The sequence below is a fragment of the Musa acuminata genome, chromosome BXJ1-11 (genome assembly GCF_036884655.1).
Source record: "Musa acuminata AAA Group cultivar baxijiao chromosome BXJ1-11, Cavendish_Baxijiao_AAA, whole genome shotgun sequence".
Lineage (NCBI taxonomy): Eukaryota > Viridiplantae > Streptophyta > Magnoliopsida > Zingiberales > Musaceae > Musa > Musa acuminata.
Window position 1 is genome coordinate 31565294 of NC_088337.1, and position 13875 is coordinate 31579168.

A 13875-nucleotide genomic window follows, 5' to 3' on the forward strand; every position below is an offset into this window, starting at 1 on the left:
CGCAGGTGGTCTGGCCGCGCAGGCGTGCCTCGGGTGGCGTAAAGCCAAAGAGCCAAGGAGCACGACGCAGGCGGACTGGCCGCGCAGGCGTGCCTCGGGTGGCGTAAAGCCGAGAACTGAGGAGCACGACGCAGGCGGGCTGGCCGCGCAGGCGTGCCTCGGGTGGCGTAAAGCCGAAGGGCCGAGGTGCACGACGCATGCGGACCGACCGCGCAGGCATGCCTAGGGTGGCGTAAAGCCGAAGAGCCGAGGAGCACGACACAGGCGGACTGGCCACGCAGGCGTGCCTCGGGTGGCGTAAAGCCGAAGAGCCGAGGAGCATGACGCAGGCGGGCTGGCCGCACAGGCGTGCCTCGGGTGGCGTAAAGCCAAAGGGCTGAGGTGCACGACGCAGGCGGACTGGCCGCGCAGGCGTGCCTCGGGTGGCGTAAAGCCGAAGAGCCGAGGAGCACGACGCAAGCGGACTGGTCGCGCAGGCGTGCCTCGGGTGGCGTAAAGCCGAAGAGCCGAGGAGCACGACACAGACAGTCTGGCCGCGCAGGCGTGCCTCGGGTGGCGTAAAGCCGAAGAGTCGAGAAGCACGACGCCGACGGACTGGCCGCGCAGGCGTGCCTCGGGTGGCGTAAAGCCGAAGAGCCGAGGAGCACGACACAGGCGGTCTGGCCGCGTAGGCGTGCCTCGGGTGGCGTAAAGCCGAAGAGCCGAGGAGCACGACGCAGGCGGGCTGGCCGCGCAGGCGTGCCTCGAGTGGTGTAAAGCCGAAGGGCCGAAGTGCACGACGCAGGCGGACTGGCCGCGCAGGCGTGCCTCAGGTGGCGTAAAGCCGAAGAGCCGAGGAGCACGACGCAGGCGGACTGGCCGCGCAGGCATGCCTCGGGTGGCGTAAAGCCAAAGAGCCGAGTAGCACGACGCAGGCGGGCTGGCCGCGTAGGCGTGCCTCGGGTGGCGTAAAGCCGAAAGGCCGAGGTGCACGACGCAAGCGAACTGGCCGCGCAGGCGTGCCTCGGGTGGCGTAAAGCCGAAGAGCCGAGGAGCACGATGCAGGCGAACTGGCCGCGCAGGCGTGCCTCGGGTGGCGTAAAGCTGAAGAGCTGAGGAGCACGACGCAGGCGGTCTGGTCGTGCAGGCGTGCCTCGGGTGGCGTAAAGCCGAAGAGCCGAGGAGCACGACGCAGGCGGACTGGCCGCGCAGGCGTGCCTCGGGTGGCGTAAAGCCGAAGAGCCGAGGAGCACGACGCAGGCGGTTTGGCCGCGCAGGCGTGCCTCGAGTGGCGTAAAGCCGAAGAGCTCCTTGTGCCATTTTTCCCCGTTGTCCGTTCGACGATCGCAGGGACCGGACGCTTCTTTTCTGTGGTGGAGTTGGTTGCTTATGTCGCACGTTTCCGGACATGGAGATCGAGGCGTCAGCCCGCTGCCGCTTCGGAGGAATCCTTGCGTCAGGTTTTTATGAAGGCTGGACGCCTTTTTTCATTTCCGATGCAGCGTGATGGCTACGCGCGTGTGCTGGTGGGCTAGCGCTCATCTTTGGAAGGTGAAGAGGTGCTGGTTCGGGCGGGATGTCTTCTTTAAATAGCGAATACCCCGCTTCACTCCCATTCTTTGTCATTGAGTTTCCTGTTCCGGGCCTTGCTATCTCCCCCCCCCCCCCCCCCCCCCCCCCCCCCCCCCCTCATTCTATTCCTTCGCCTCTTGCGTCATCTTCTTCCTCGTAGCGTCTTCCGCCAAGGTCAGTCAAGATATCGCCCCCTTCTTCTCCCTCTCCTCCCCCTTCCTGCGCAGCTGGAAAGGAGCGTCCTCCATCGCCTCCCACGGAATCCTCCGACGGGGAAGCAGCGCGGGCTTTGGAGGCCCAGATGTGGCCGCATGACAATGACTCCACCATGAGTGGGTCGTTACTGGCGGGGCTCCGAGAGCGTTACGGTATCCCGGAGGACTATATCCTTAGTGCTCCGGAACCGGGACAGCGGGCTTACGACCCGGTCCCGAAGGGTTTTGCGCTGACCCTAGATGCCCTGGAGGCGGGTTTGCGCTTTCCCCTTCACCGCCTTATTGTAGCCTATATCTCTTTCTGGCGAATTTCGCCGTCTCAGGTGGCGCCAAATTCCTGGCGCTACCTAGTGGTATTCCTGGGGGAATGCTTCCATGCCAACATCGCCCCCACCCTCAACCTATTCCTCTCTTGCTATCGCCTTTCTAAGGGCTCGGGGGGCTACTTTCTATCTGCCCGAACGGGCTTTCGAGTCGAAGGGGCTCCTTCCAGTAATAAAGGGTGGAAGGGGAGGTTCTTCTTCGTTAGTTGCGCGAAGGACTGGGGTTTCGGGGTCCGTTGGTCCGCGAGGATGATCGACAACACCGTCCCGAGTTTGAGCGAATCAGAGCGCTATGATCTGGGGAGGCTGCGGGAGATTCTTCCCGGCTCCCAGGCTCTTCGGAGTATGACCGAGCAGTGGTTGGTAGAAGCGGGTCTCAGCCCGCTGCCACTGGGTACGTTAGTAACGCTTGGCTCGGGTGTCCGCACGGTTTATACTTTGATATTAACATTTCTCTTGTCTTTTGCAGAAATGGTGAAGCTCAGGTCACTCCTTGGGGGGAATGCGTCGCAAGCTTCCCTTCTCGCGTCGCCAGCTTCCCTTCCTATGTCGCCCGCCGATTTACGGCTGGGGACGAAGGAAGCTCCACTAGAGATCGAGCCCGAACGCCCTCAGAAGAAGGCAAAGCGGGGGCCTCCGAAGGGGGCTGAGGCGGGCCCTCGTCGGGGGGACGCCGGCCCTAGTCGACGGGCAGCTGGGAAAGTCCCGCGCCCTCCCTCCGTTCGTGACCTGTGCCGCCTACCGACCGGGAACGAGGAGCCATTCCTGACGCATTTGGTGGGCGAGATCTCACCCGGGGAGCCCAGTGACCCTTTGGTAGCCCGCTGGGGGGATCTGTCCCGAGGCGACAAGGTGTGGGCCGGAGGGGACGCTTCCGCGGCATTCCTACGAGGCGCACTACATCGCGACATGGCTCGGGATTTGTATACCTTGCCTTCGGGGGCCTTGCTCAGCAGGTCGGCCAAATCCTTGACCTGGGTAAGTGCTCCACCTCTCTTTTCGTTTGGGGTCGTTTGTCCTATGCTGATTCGTTCTATTTCTACAGGGCTTTCACTACGCAACAGCCTTGATGGACAGGGTGCGCGACGCGGGCCGGGTCGTCGGGGAGCTCATCAGTCGTAACGCCGAGCTCCGCCGGGTCGTCGAGGAGGTCCGATCCGGGGCTGGTCCAGAGGCTGTGGCGGCTGCCGAGAGGCATGCGGCGGGGTCCGAGGAGGAGGCGGCCCGCTTGAGATCGGAGCTCGAGGCTTCGCAGAAGTCCAACGAGGAGCTCCAGAAGACAATAACGGTGGAGCGGACTGAGCTCCGCTTACTGAGGACGGAGGCGGGTACCCTCAACAAGAAGCTGGAGGAAGCTAAGGCCGAGGTGAAAGCAGCCTCGGAAGCGCTGGCAGAGGAGGTCTGTCTCCGACCCGACAAGGAGAAGGAGCTCCTCGAGGCGTACAAAAAGTCCGAGGGGTTCGAGCTCGGCCTTACGCGGACGGGGCGGGTGTCCTTCGAATACGGATACCGGGTCGCCACGTCCCGCTTCCGTGTTCGGCATCCCGGCCTCGAGGTGGAAGAAAATCCCTTTACTTCCTACCCAGAGGACCTGGAGGTTGACATGCTCGAGGACGTCCCTTTTGACGACAGTCTGGACGCTTCATCGTGATGGTCGGGTCTTGTATTTTCTTTTTTCTAGGGTGTTAGTAAGTTTTTGTAAGTCGGGGCTGAGTCCTGTAAGTATGTTTTTAAATAAAGGAAAACTGTCATTTCTCTTGTTTGCTTGTCTTTTTCATCCTATTCCGACGACGAACAAGGGAGAGCTTTCCCCGCCCGAGCGCTTCCTCCGAATCCTGAGGGAACCCCTCCTACTAGACGAAGGGACTCTTCTTTCAAACGAAAAATTTCTTAAGGTTCTGTGCATTCCATGCTCTCGGCAAAGTTGAGTCGTTTACCGTTGCGAGCTGGTACGTACCTGGTTGGACTATCCCGACAACCCGATAAGGCCCCTCCCATTTGGGGGCCAGCTTCCCCCTCGCCCTGGTCGGGTTGCTGACCTCAGTCCTCCTCAGGACCAGGTCTCCTAATTCAATCGGTCGGGGTCCTACCTTTCTGTTGTAGGTCCTTGCGACGACCCTTTGGTACGAGAGGGCTTTTAGGTGTCCGTTGGCGCGTCGCTCCTCGAGTACGTCGAGGCTGGCGCGAAGTCCCTCGTTGGAGATTTCCTCATTGTAGCTCCTTGTCCGGAGGGTGGCAATTACCACCTCGGGGGGCAAGACAGCTTCGGTTCCAAACGTCAGGCTGTACGGGGACTCTCCCGTCGCAGCCTTGGGAGTGGTGCGTAGGGACCATAGGACGCTGGGGAGTTCGTCCGTCCAGGCCGATCGGGCTGCAGAGACTCTCCTCCTGAGCCCGTCCAAGATTGACCGATTGGTGACCTCCGCCAGCCCGTTCGTCTGAGGGTGGGCTACCGCGCTGAACCTCAGCTGGATGCCATGGGCGGCACAGAACTCCCGAAACCTTCTACCAGCGAACTGAGGCCCGTTATCCGTAATGATGACTTTGGGCAACCCGAACCGAGTTATTATGTTTTTCCACACGAATTTCTCCATTTGATGTTCTGTGATCGTCGCCAGCGGCTCGGCCTCGACCCACTTTGTGAAATAGTCCACTCCCACGATGATGTACTTCCGTTGCCCCGAAGCCGGTGTGAAAGGTCCGAGTAGGTCCAAACCCCACTGGGCGAAGGGCCATGCGGCGTCGATGGGGTTGAGCGGGACTGCAGGCTATCGGGGTGTGCGGGCATGTTCTTGGCATGACCCGCATCGCCGTGCGTAAGCCTTTGCATCCCGGCACATTGTCGGTCAGTAGTAACCCCGGCGTAGTATTTTGTGTGCCAAGGTTCGCCCGCCGATGTGCTCTCCGCAGATCCCTTCATGGATCTCGGCCAAGACCGTCTGGGCTTCGTCGGGCTCCAAGCATCGTAGGAGGGGACAGGTGAACCGCCTATAAAGCCGCCCACTCTCCTCGGTGTACCATGCGTGTGTACGATGCATGCGCCGGGCCGCAATTTCGTCGTTGGGGAGAGTCCCATCTCGCTTGAAGCGCAATAGCTCTTGTACCCATGTGATCGGCGTGCTGCTAGAGGCCGTAACGGCTATTTCGATGGCACGGGCAGGAAGCTCCTCAACCTCCGGCCATACTCCGGGGGTCGGCTGTGACACCAACTTAGCTAGCGCGTCGGCTCGCGCGTTCTCCCCCCTCGGGACATTAGATAGCTTGAAATATGGAAACTTGGCAGTCAAGTCCCTTACCTGTGCTAGGTATTTCGCCATGGTCGGATCCCGAGCTTTGTATCCACTGCTGAGCTGCTCGGCCACAAGCTGCGAGTCAGTGAGGACGTGTATCGTGGCTACTTGCATTTCGAGGGCCAATCTGAGCCCTGCCAGGAGCGCCTCGTACTCCGCCTCGTTGTTAGTGGCTTTGAACATGAAGCGGAGGGAGCGTTCGAATGAGCGTCCGTCGGGGGCGAGCAGCACCAGTCCCATGCCAGCACCCTTCGAGCCGGCCGAGCCGTCCATGTGTAGGAGTCAGGCCTTGGGAGGTTGCTCGAGGTCCCTGTCTTCCGTCTGGGTTAACTCTGCGATGAAATCGGCCATCGCCTGGGCCTTGATGGCGGTCCTGGGTACGTATCTTATATCATGTTCGTCGAGCTCCACCGCCCACTTGAGGAGCTGCCCTGCAACATCAAATTTAGACAAAACCTGTCGAAGAGGCTGGTCGGTGATGACCTCCACGGGGTGGGCCTGGAAGTAGGGGCGCAACTTCCTAGCCGACAGCACCAGGGCGAGCACAAGCTTTTCTATTGCCGGGTAACGCCCCTCGGGTCCGCTCAGGACATGATTGACGTAGTAGATCAGAAGTTGTTCGCCGGAGCTTTCTTTGATCAGGACAGAACTGACTGCGTGTGGGGAAGCCGCCAGGTAGAGACCCAGCTTCTCCCCGGGAGAAACAAAGGCGAGTCGAGGGAGGCTGGCTAGGCACTGCTTTATTTGTTTGAAGGCCTCCTTGCACTCCGTCGTCCATTGGAAGCTTTTTGGGTCCTTGAGCGCTCTGAAGAGGGGGAGGCAGCGATCGCCCAACCGGGCTAGGAAGCGAGAGAGGGCGACAAGCCTTCCATTAAGTCGTTGCAGGTCTTTGATCGTCCGGGGTGATTGCATATCGACGATGGTCTGAACCTTCTCCGGGTTGGCGTCAATTCCTCTTTCGTGAATGATGAACCCGAGGAATTTCCTGGAGGTCACGCTGAAGACGCATTTTGTGGGGTTAAGTCGCATACCGAACTTGCGCATTGTGGCAAACGCCTCAGTCAAGTCGGCAAGGTGGGCTCCCGCCTCTCAGCTTTTCACAATCATGTCGTCCACGTAAACTTCCATGTTCCTCCCGATCTGATGGGCGAACATCTTGTTCACAGTTCTCTGATATGTGGCCCCGGCGTTCTTCAGCCCGAACGACATGACCTTATAGAAGTACATGCCTTGGTCGATGAGGAAGGTCGTGTGCTTTTCGTCTTCGGGTGCCATCCTGATCTGGTTGTATCCCGAATAGGCGTCCATAAAAGAGAGGTGTGCGTGTTCGGCTGTTGCGTCAACCAGCTGGTCAATCCTGGGGAGGGGGTAGCAATCTTTCGGGCATGCATTGTTGAGACTGGTGTAGTCGACGCACATCCTCCAGCTTCCATTATGTTTTTTCACGAGCACTACATTGGATAGCCATTGAGGGTATTTGGCTTCTTCTATGAAGCCTGCCGCTAAAAGTCGACCCACCTCTTCTCGTATGGCGCATTGCCGTTCGGGGGCCTGCCGCCTGGGCTTCTATTTCACCGGGCGGGCGTCAGGTGGGATGCTGAGGTGGTGCTGTGCGATCCTTGGATCGACACCCGCCATGTCAGATGGAGACCAGACGAAGATGTCAGCGTTCTCCCGTAGGAGAGCGATGAGTTGCTTCTGCTCTCGCTCGGGTAGTTCCGAACCGATCCTGACCATCTGGTCCGGGCGAGCTCCTTGCAGCGGTACGTCGATCGTGGACCCCCTTGGCTCGGGGTGAGGGGTTGGCTTTTTCGTCTCCCGGAGGTCTTCCAGTGGTGGCTCGATCCTGGCCTTCTTGTGCAATGAAACGGAGGTCAGGTAGCACCGTCTGGACTCTCGGGGGCTTCCCATAACTTCCCCGACTCCAGCGTGAGTCGGGAACTTGATGGTTTGGTAGTAGGTCGAGACAACGACCCTAACCTTGTTAAGGGTCGGCTGACCGAGTATGGCGTTGTAGGCGGTGGGAAGGTCGACCACCAGAAACGTGGTCATTATCATCTTCCACTTTGGCGGGACCCCTAAGGTTAGGGGCAGGGTGATAGCTCCCCGTGGTGATATCGAATCTCCAGTGAACCCGGTGAGCGTTGAGCACATCGGCTTCATGCTCTCTCTAGCCAGGCCGAGCTTCTGGAAGGCGTCGAAATAAAGTATGTCGGCTGAGCTCCCAATGTCGACCATGATCCTTCGTACCTGTGCGTTGGCTATCCTGGCCGATATTACGAGAGCGTCGTCGTGCTTAGTTTGCTCGGATATTCCGGTCGGGAAGGTGATCTTGGGCTCGGTCCTGTGTCCGAGGGCTTCGTCCGAGGCGGCCCGGGCGTACGCCTTTCTTCCCGACGCGGAGCTCCCCCCTGACCGCCGGCTATCACATCGATGTGACGCTCGACGGGGCCTTCGGGGCGTGGTGAGAGCTGTTCGTCTAGCCGGAGGTACTGGCCGAGATGCCCTCTTTGAATGAGCTCTTCAATTTGTCTCTTTAGTTCACGGCACTGTTCGGTGTCGTGTCCGTGCTGCCGGTGGAAACGATAATATTTTGAGCGGTCCGCGAGCTCTCTCGGGTTCTTCATCGGGTGAGGATTCTTAAGTAGCCCCTTACTCTTCTCATGGAGAAATATTTCCGTCCGGGATGAACTTAAGGCGGGGAGGGGAGGCCCCAGGTCGGACCTGTCCAGCTTACGTCGGAATGCGGCGGGCTGCTGCTGCCGGGGCGGCTCCGACTTGAATTTTTTGCGCTCCTCTTGCTTCCCGGACATCCATGCCTCCGCGGCGATGAACTGGCTGGCGCGCTGGAGCATCTCGGGGACCGCGGCGGGGGGTCGCTCTAGGAGAGACCATAAGAACCTGGAAGGACGCAGGCCTGTCATGAATGCCTGCATCAACAGAGAAGGGTGAGCGTCTGCTGGTCCCCGAATTTGGGTCGTATAACGGTTTACAAAATGGGATAGAGGCTCGTCCTCCTTTTGGCGGAGCCCTAAGAGCAATGCCACGGACGGCTTTGGCCGAGCGTAGGCCAGGAAGCTGAGCTCGAAGTCTCGGGCGAGTTGGTCGAAGGAGGCGATAGTCCCGGCTTTCAGGCTGCCGTACCACGCGCGAGCCGGCCCTCGCAGTGTTGTCGGGAACGCCCTGCACATCAAGGCGTCTGAAGTCCCATATAGCGCCATCTGGGCACGGAAGGCGGCCACATGGTCAGCCGGGTCAGCGGCGCCGTCATACGTATCTAGCGAGGGAAGGCGGAAGTGCGGGGTAATGGTCTGATCTTAGATCTCGGGGATGAACGGGGATCCTTGCCGTGTGTCCGCCCTGAATTCTCCCTTTGACATACGCACCTCTTGTTGTACTTCGTCGAGTCGCTGACTGACGAGGCGCAACTGGGCTCGCAAGGCATTGGTCGAGTCGGCGGATGGGGCTTCGGGCTCGGGAAGGCCCGCGGTGCTTTCCGTCTCTCGACTTCTAGGATGGGGCACCGGGTTTTGAGGCGATGTGAGGGGCTCGGGAAGCGGTGAGTGAATCCGGTTGTGGGTTCCCTGTTGCTGCGAAGGACGGGCCGCGTGCGATGGGGCCCGCTGGGAGACACTTGGGATGATGGTCTGCACCATGCTGGTGAGAGCTCGGACTTGTTGGGCGAGGTCGTGAAAGGCCTCGGGCGGCACTGGTGACGGGGCGACGGGGGCGCCGTCGGGAGGTGACAAGCCTGGGTCATTGAATAATTGCCAGTAACGTTCAGCCACCGTCGAGGGGCGTTCGTCATGGGGTTCATTATGCGGGGGGTATTCCCGCAGAGTGGGAAGCTCGACGGTTGAGGGTTCGCCGAGGTGGGTTTGCTGACCGCTTGACATTCGGACGACCCTCCTTCTAGCGCCAATTTGTTACGGTAAGTAACTTTTTTAGCCGAGACCTGAGGGTCTGCTCGGCTGGTTCTGGGGTCCGAATGGCTGGGATTAGGCGCGCTTCCCCTCGAGATCTGGTGGTGGCCGATCGCGGGGAATTGGGCCGGCGAGGTCCTCGACGCCGGGTCTGCTTCGATCGAATACCTGCACACAGGCCAGGGCAGTGGTTCGGCCCGACCCCTCCGACGATCAAGTTATTTCCTCGGAGAGGGGTTTTTTTGGACCCAGTCCGTGAAACAGAGAGGGCCTTTGGTTGAGTAGTTTTTCTTACCTCTTCGTCTAGGACTCCGGGGTATTTGTAGATGAGTCAGATGTTACATGATGTGGCAGTTTACAGGGCACTGGGGTTGCGTGGTGAACACGGCTACCGCAAGGTATGGGCACGCCTTGGTCGATGCGCCCCTTTGCCTCGGTCGGGCACATGGAGTCAAATGCTGAGGTTCGTTGGCCGAGGGTCGGTGACGTTGGCGCACATCAAGTCGGCATTATTGCTTGCTTCCTCGGTTGGTGCCTTCTTCTGGTTGGACCGGTCGCGGGGTTATCCAGGCACGGCGAGCGAGGGTGCACAGGGCGCAGGTGTTAATGCTCGTTTCCTGGGGCGTCGTGTCACCCATGGTTGACAGATGTCGTGGTACGTTATGTCAAATCCGTCGTGTTACGTCAGGTCTGTTTTTACCCCTATCAATACATATATTAATTAAATTTTAAATCATGATTAATCGAGGACCATGATATACTAAAAATATAATCAAATCTATCAAAATCGATTCTTTATGAGCAACGTTGAATCCTATTAAATTATGTCTATCTCAACATAAAACGTAACGTCACGATTTCGAATGGAAAATAATTATATGCCTCCGGATACCATGGGACGGCGTTGAATCCGGAGCGAATTGGATCGACCAGGATAGGCAACGTGGCACGATGCTGACCAGGATATGCATGTGTTTTGTTGGTGGCCATGGTTACACGCTGCTCGACCCGTCGGCATCACGTGGAACATTGGCTGTCCCATTTATACGTGAAGCTATGGTTGTCCATATTCCGAGGGATTTTTCCTTGATTTCAAACAATATTTTATTATATCATGATTTGATACCGCACCTAATCTTCCCCCAATTTGTATTGAGAATAGTTAATTACATAACTATAAGCAAGAGATTAGAGTGAAATACGCAGTTCTACTGGCTAAGCAAAAGGCAAAGGTTTGGATCGTAGGCATCTATCCGTCATCACACCAAGACGTGGCTAAGAAGTCTCCAAGTCAGCTATATATCCAAGCAAAACAGTACTGCTCGTACTTATTCGCCGGGGAGTAGATGAGCTCTATGCTTGGCATGGCCTCTTCCGCTCTCAGTTCTCGTCTCTCTGCTGCCATGGAAACAACCAGCCAATGGTACTCTCTCTTCTCTCTGACTCACGCGCAGCACTCCATGGCTCTCTGTCTGTAAACTATTCCTAATTTCTCCTATATTCCAGGGATTTTTCACAAGATATCCCAAGCGACATCGTCGTCCAGGTCGGAGACGCTACTTTTCAGCTCCATAAGGTACGCGAGTCTTCCCCCACACATATGAATGATCTTCTTCTATCTAATAATTCGTAGACCTTGTTATGCAGTTCGTGCTGGCGTCCAAGAGCGGGTACATCACGAGGAAAGTGATGGAGTCGGAGAGCGCCAACCTTAGCTGCATAGATCTCTCGGATCTGTCGATCGGAGCAGAGGTGTTCGAGAGGGTGGCCAAGTTCTGCTACGGTGTCAACTTCGAGATCTCCGTGCGCAACGTGGCGGCGCTGCGGTGCGCGGCGGAGTACTTGCAGATGACCGAAGAGTACTGCCGTGGCAACCTGGCGGCGAGGACGGAGGAGTTCATCAACCAAGCGGCGGTGAAGACACTCCCAGGGGCGGTGGCGTTGCTCCGGTCGTGCGAGGGCCCCCTCCTCCCGATGGCCGAGTCGCTCCGCGTCGTGCAGCGCTCCGTTGATGCCATCAGCTTGAAGGTTCCTAACGATAATTATTCATGCTGTTTAATTAATTACCGGCAGCAATATATATATATATATATATATATATATATATATATATATATATATATATATATATATATATATATATATATATATATATATATGCTGTTTTTCTCAAGAGATTACAACTAATAATTCAATAAAATACAAGCAAATCCCACAATAATATTAATAACGAGTTCGTCGTCTAACTTATGCTCGTTGATTTAGCATGGTGTTATATCACCCTCGAAATCTAGCAATATAATTACTTTTACCTCCACCCTTTTGCATTAATTTAATTGTAGGCGTGCAACGAGTCGAACCGCCCAACGCGTTCCCCACTGAACTGGTGGGCCGGCGAGCTCGCCGTTCTTTCCCCGACCTCCCTCCAGATGATCCTCATCGCCATGAAATCCCGCGGCGCCGACCCCAAATCCCTCGCTGCTGCCGTTGTCGTCTACGCTGAGAATTTCCTACCCCACCTCCTCCACCCTTCCTCCGGCGCCAGCGCCCCAGCCGGCGGAAACGACAGGACTCGGGAGCGCAGCCTTCTGGAGTCCGTTGTTTCCATCCTCCTTCCCGACTGCGACGCCCCACTTCCTGTCGGCTTCATCTTCTACCTTCTCCGGGCCGCCATCTTCCTCGAAGCCTCCGAGGGATGCCGGCGGGAGCTAGAGCGGCGGGCCTCCGCCTGCCTCGACCAGGCGACAGTCGCCGACCTCCTCACCATCACTCTAGACTATTCCGGCGAGCGTGTCGTGGATCTAGAAACCGCGCGGCGTATTGTGGCCGGCTTCGCGGAGAGGGAGGCTGGCGGCGGGGGCGGAGCGGTCTACAAAGGAGATAGTGGCGCCGCCGGCTGCTCCGCGGCGGTTCAGAAGGTGGCGCGTACCGTCGACAGCTTTGTTGGGAAGATCGCGTCAGATGAGGAACTCTCAGTGTCCAAGTTCACGGGGATCGCGGGAGCTCTCCCCAAGTCAGCTCGCCGCTTCGATGACGACCTCTACCGCGCCGTCGACATCTATCTCAAGGTCCAAATTACCCTACATGTGTAGGAATGTTTCTTCCTCTCAAGGAAGTCTTTTCAGTCATGGAACACAAGCTAACTACCATCGGTCTTGAATTGGGTATATACCGCAGGCGCACCCGGGGCTGGACGAGCTCGAGAGGGAGAAGGCGTCCAGTGTGATAGACCCGTTGAAGCTGTCGTACGAGGCCCGGCTCCATGCTTCGCAGAACAAGCGGCTTCCCTTGCAAATTGTCCTCCATGCTCTGTACTACGACCAACTAAAGCAAAGGAGCGGAATGGAGGATGAGGCAGCGGCTGGGGCACCGGGTGCAACGCTGGGACCAGACCACGGGCTGAATAACGACGTCTCGTTGATCAGGGAGAACGAGGCCCTGCGATCGGAGCTGAAGCGGATGAAGATGTATGTGTCGGAGTTGCATCGAGGAGGAGGGGGAGGAGAGGGGAGCGGAGTCAAGGCCAGAAGCAAGAAGGCCATGTTCTTCTCCTCGGTTTCCCGGACGCTGGGGAAGCTTAATCCTTTCAAGCAGGGATCAAAGGATACTTCCAACATGGACGACGGTGTTGTGGTGGATGTGACCAAGCCCAGGAGGAGGAGGTTCTCGATATCTTAAAGACCAGAGATATCCATTGTGATACTTCCTTTATATATATATATATATATATATATATATATATTTTGTGTGTGTGTATCTGCTTGTTGTTTGTGTAAAAGAATTCTTCTTGACACAATATGATCATAAGTGATGGGGAATTCGTTAGTTTGTGTCCAAAATATTGGATATACAAATCATATATAAATAGGATATTTTGACATGAGTCAGATATTTTTGAATGTTTTTGTGTGAGTTAACATATCGCATATAAAAAAAATATGCTTTCGATGTTTTATTTTGGATAGATATATCACACGTAAATAAGATATCTGAAATATTTATTTTCTTATGAAGGAACCTAGCATATCTTTTAACTCTCCAATTCTCCAATCAATTTATGATTTTATTATATAATATATTTATTTATTTTTTAATTTATTAATAAAATTTTATATTACAAAATATTAATATTTCTCCACAAAGTGATTGATTTCATCGTTCTTCAACCAAATTGGAGTTGATTTAATTTTTAAATTGTATTAATCAATAGAATATTTAGATTTATTTGAATTCAATTGAATCAAGTATAATATTATTTGAAATGTAAATATATATTAAACATGTACTTATTGCTTATTTTTAACAATGCAAAATATTATTAATTTATTACTAATTTTGGGTACTTATTGCTTATTTTATCATCTAATATAAATATATGACAGCTCAAAATCAACTATAATTTTATATGCATAATTTTTTCGTTCGACGGATATAATTCACAATATATAAGAAAATTATTATGGGAATAATTGAATCATACCCAAGTAGATCCCCAGAAAATACAGGTGTCGTGGGACCCAACTGTTTGACCAACCAGAAACTTGGGGACGTTAAATAGCGGCGTCCATCGTAC

At 55.7% G+C, this 13875-nt stretch overlaps 2 protein-coding genes across 3 annotated transcripts; one reads left to right on the forward strand and one right to left on the reverse strand.

Annotated features, from left to right (window-relative positions):
• Nucleotides 1-7655: 7655 nt before the first annotated feature.
• On the reverse strand, nucleotides 7656-8600 carry LOC103974470 (uncharacterized). Its single transcript, XM_065088542.1, has one exon. It carries the CDS (start codon nucleotides 8598-8600, stop codon nucleotides 7656-7658), a length of 945 nt encoding a protein of 314 aa, XP_064944614.1.
• Nucleotides 8601-10568: 1968 nt separating this feature from the next.
• Nucleotides 10569-13182, forward strand: LOC135597691 (root phototropism protein 2-like). 2 transcript variants are annotated; one of them, XM_065091023.1, is made up of 5 exons: nucleotides 10569-10725; nucleotides 10809-10878; nucleotides 10936-11330; nucleotides 11645-12370; nucleotides 12480-13182. In XM_065091023.1, exons 3-5 carry the CDS (start codon nucleotides 10944-10946, stop codon nucleotides 12978-12980), a joined length of 1614 nt encoding a protein of 537 aa, XP_064947095.1. In that variant the 5' UTR covers nucleotides 10569-10725; nucleotides 10809-10878; nucleotides 10936-10943; the 3' UTR covers nucleotides 12981-13182. The 2 variants fall into 2 exon arrangements, with proteins under 2 accessions (XP_064947095.1, XP_064947094.1); XM_065091022.1 differs by having other exon boundaries at nucleotides 10950-11330.
• Nucleotides 13183-13875: the final 693 nt, after the last annotated feature.

Excerpts from the sequence above, each read along its gene's own strand:
- LOC135597691 (XM_065091022.1), top strand. The coding sequence starts at position 10,649 with ATGAGCTCTATGCTTGGCATGGCCTCTTCCGCTCTCAGTTCTCGTCTC. Across the intron at positions 10,726-10,808 it reads ATGGAAACAACCAGCCAATG|GGATTTTTCACAAGATATCC; the intron begins GTACTCTCTCTT and ends CCTATATTCCAG. Across the intron at positions 11,331-11,644 it reads TTGATGCCATCAGCTTGAAG|GCGTGCAACGAGTCGAACCG; the intron begins GTTCCTAACGAT and ends ATTTAATTGTAG.
- LOC103974470 (XM_065088542.1), bottom strand. The coding sequence starts at position 8,600 with ATGGCGCTATATGGGACTTCAGACGCCTTGATGTGCAGGGCGTTCCCG.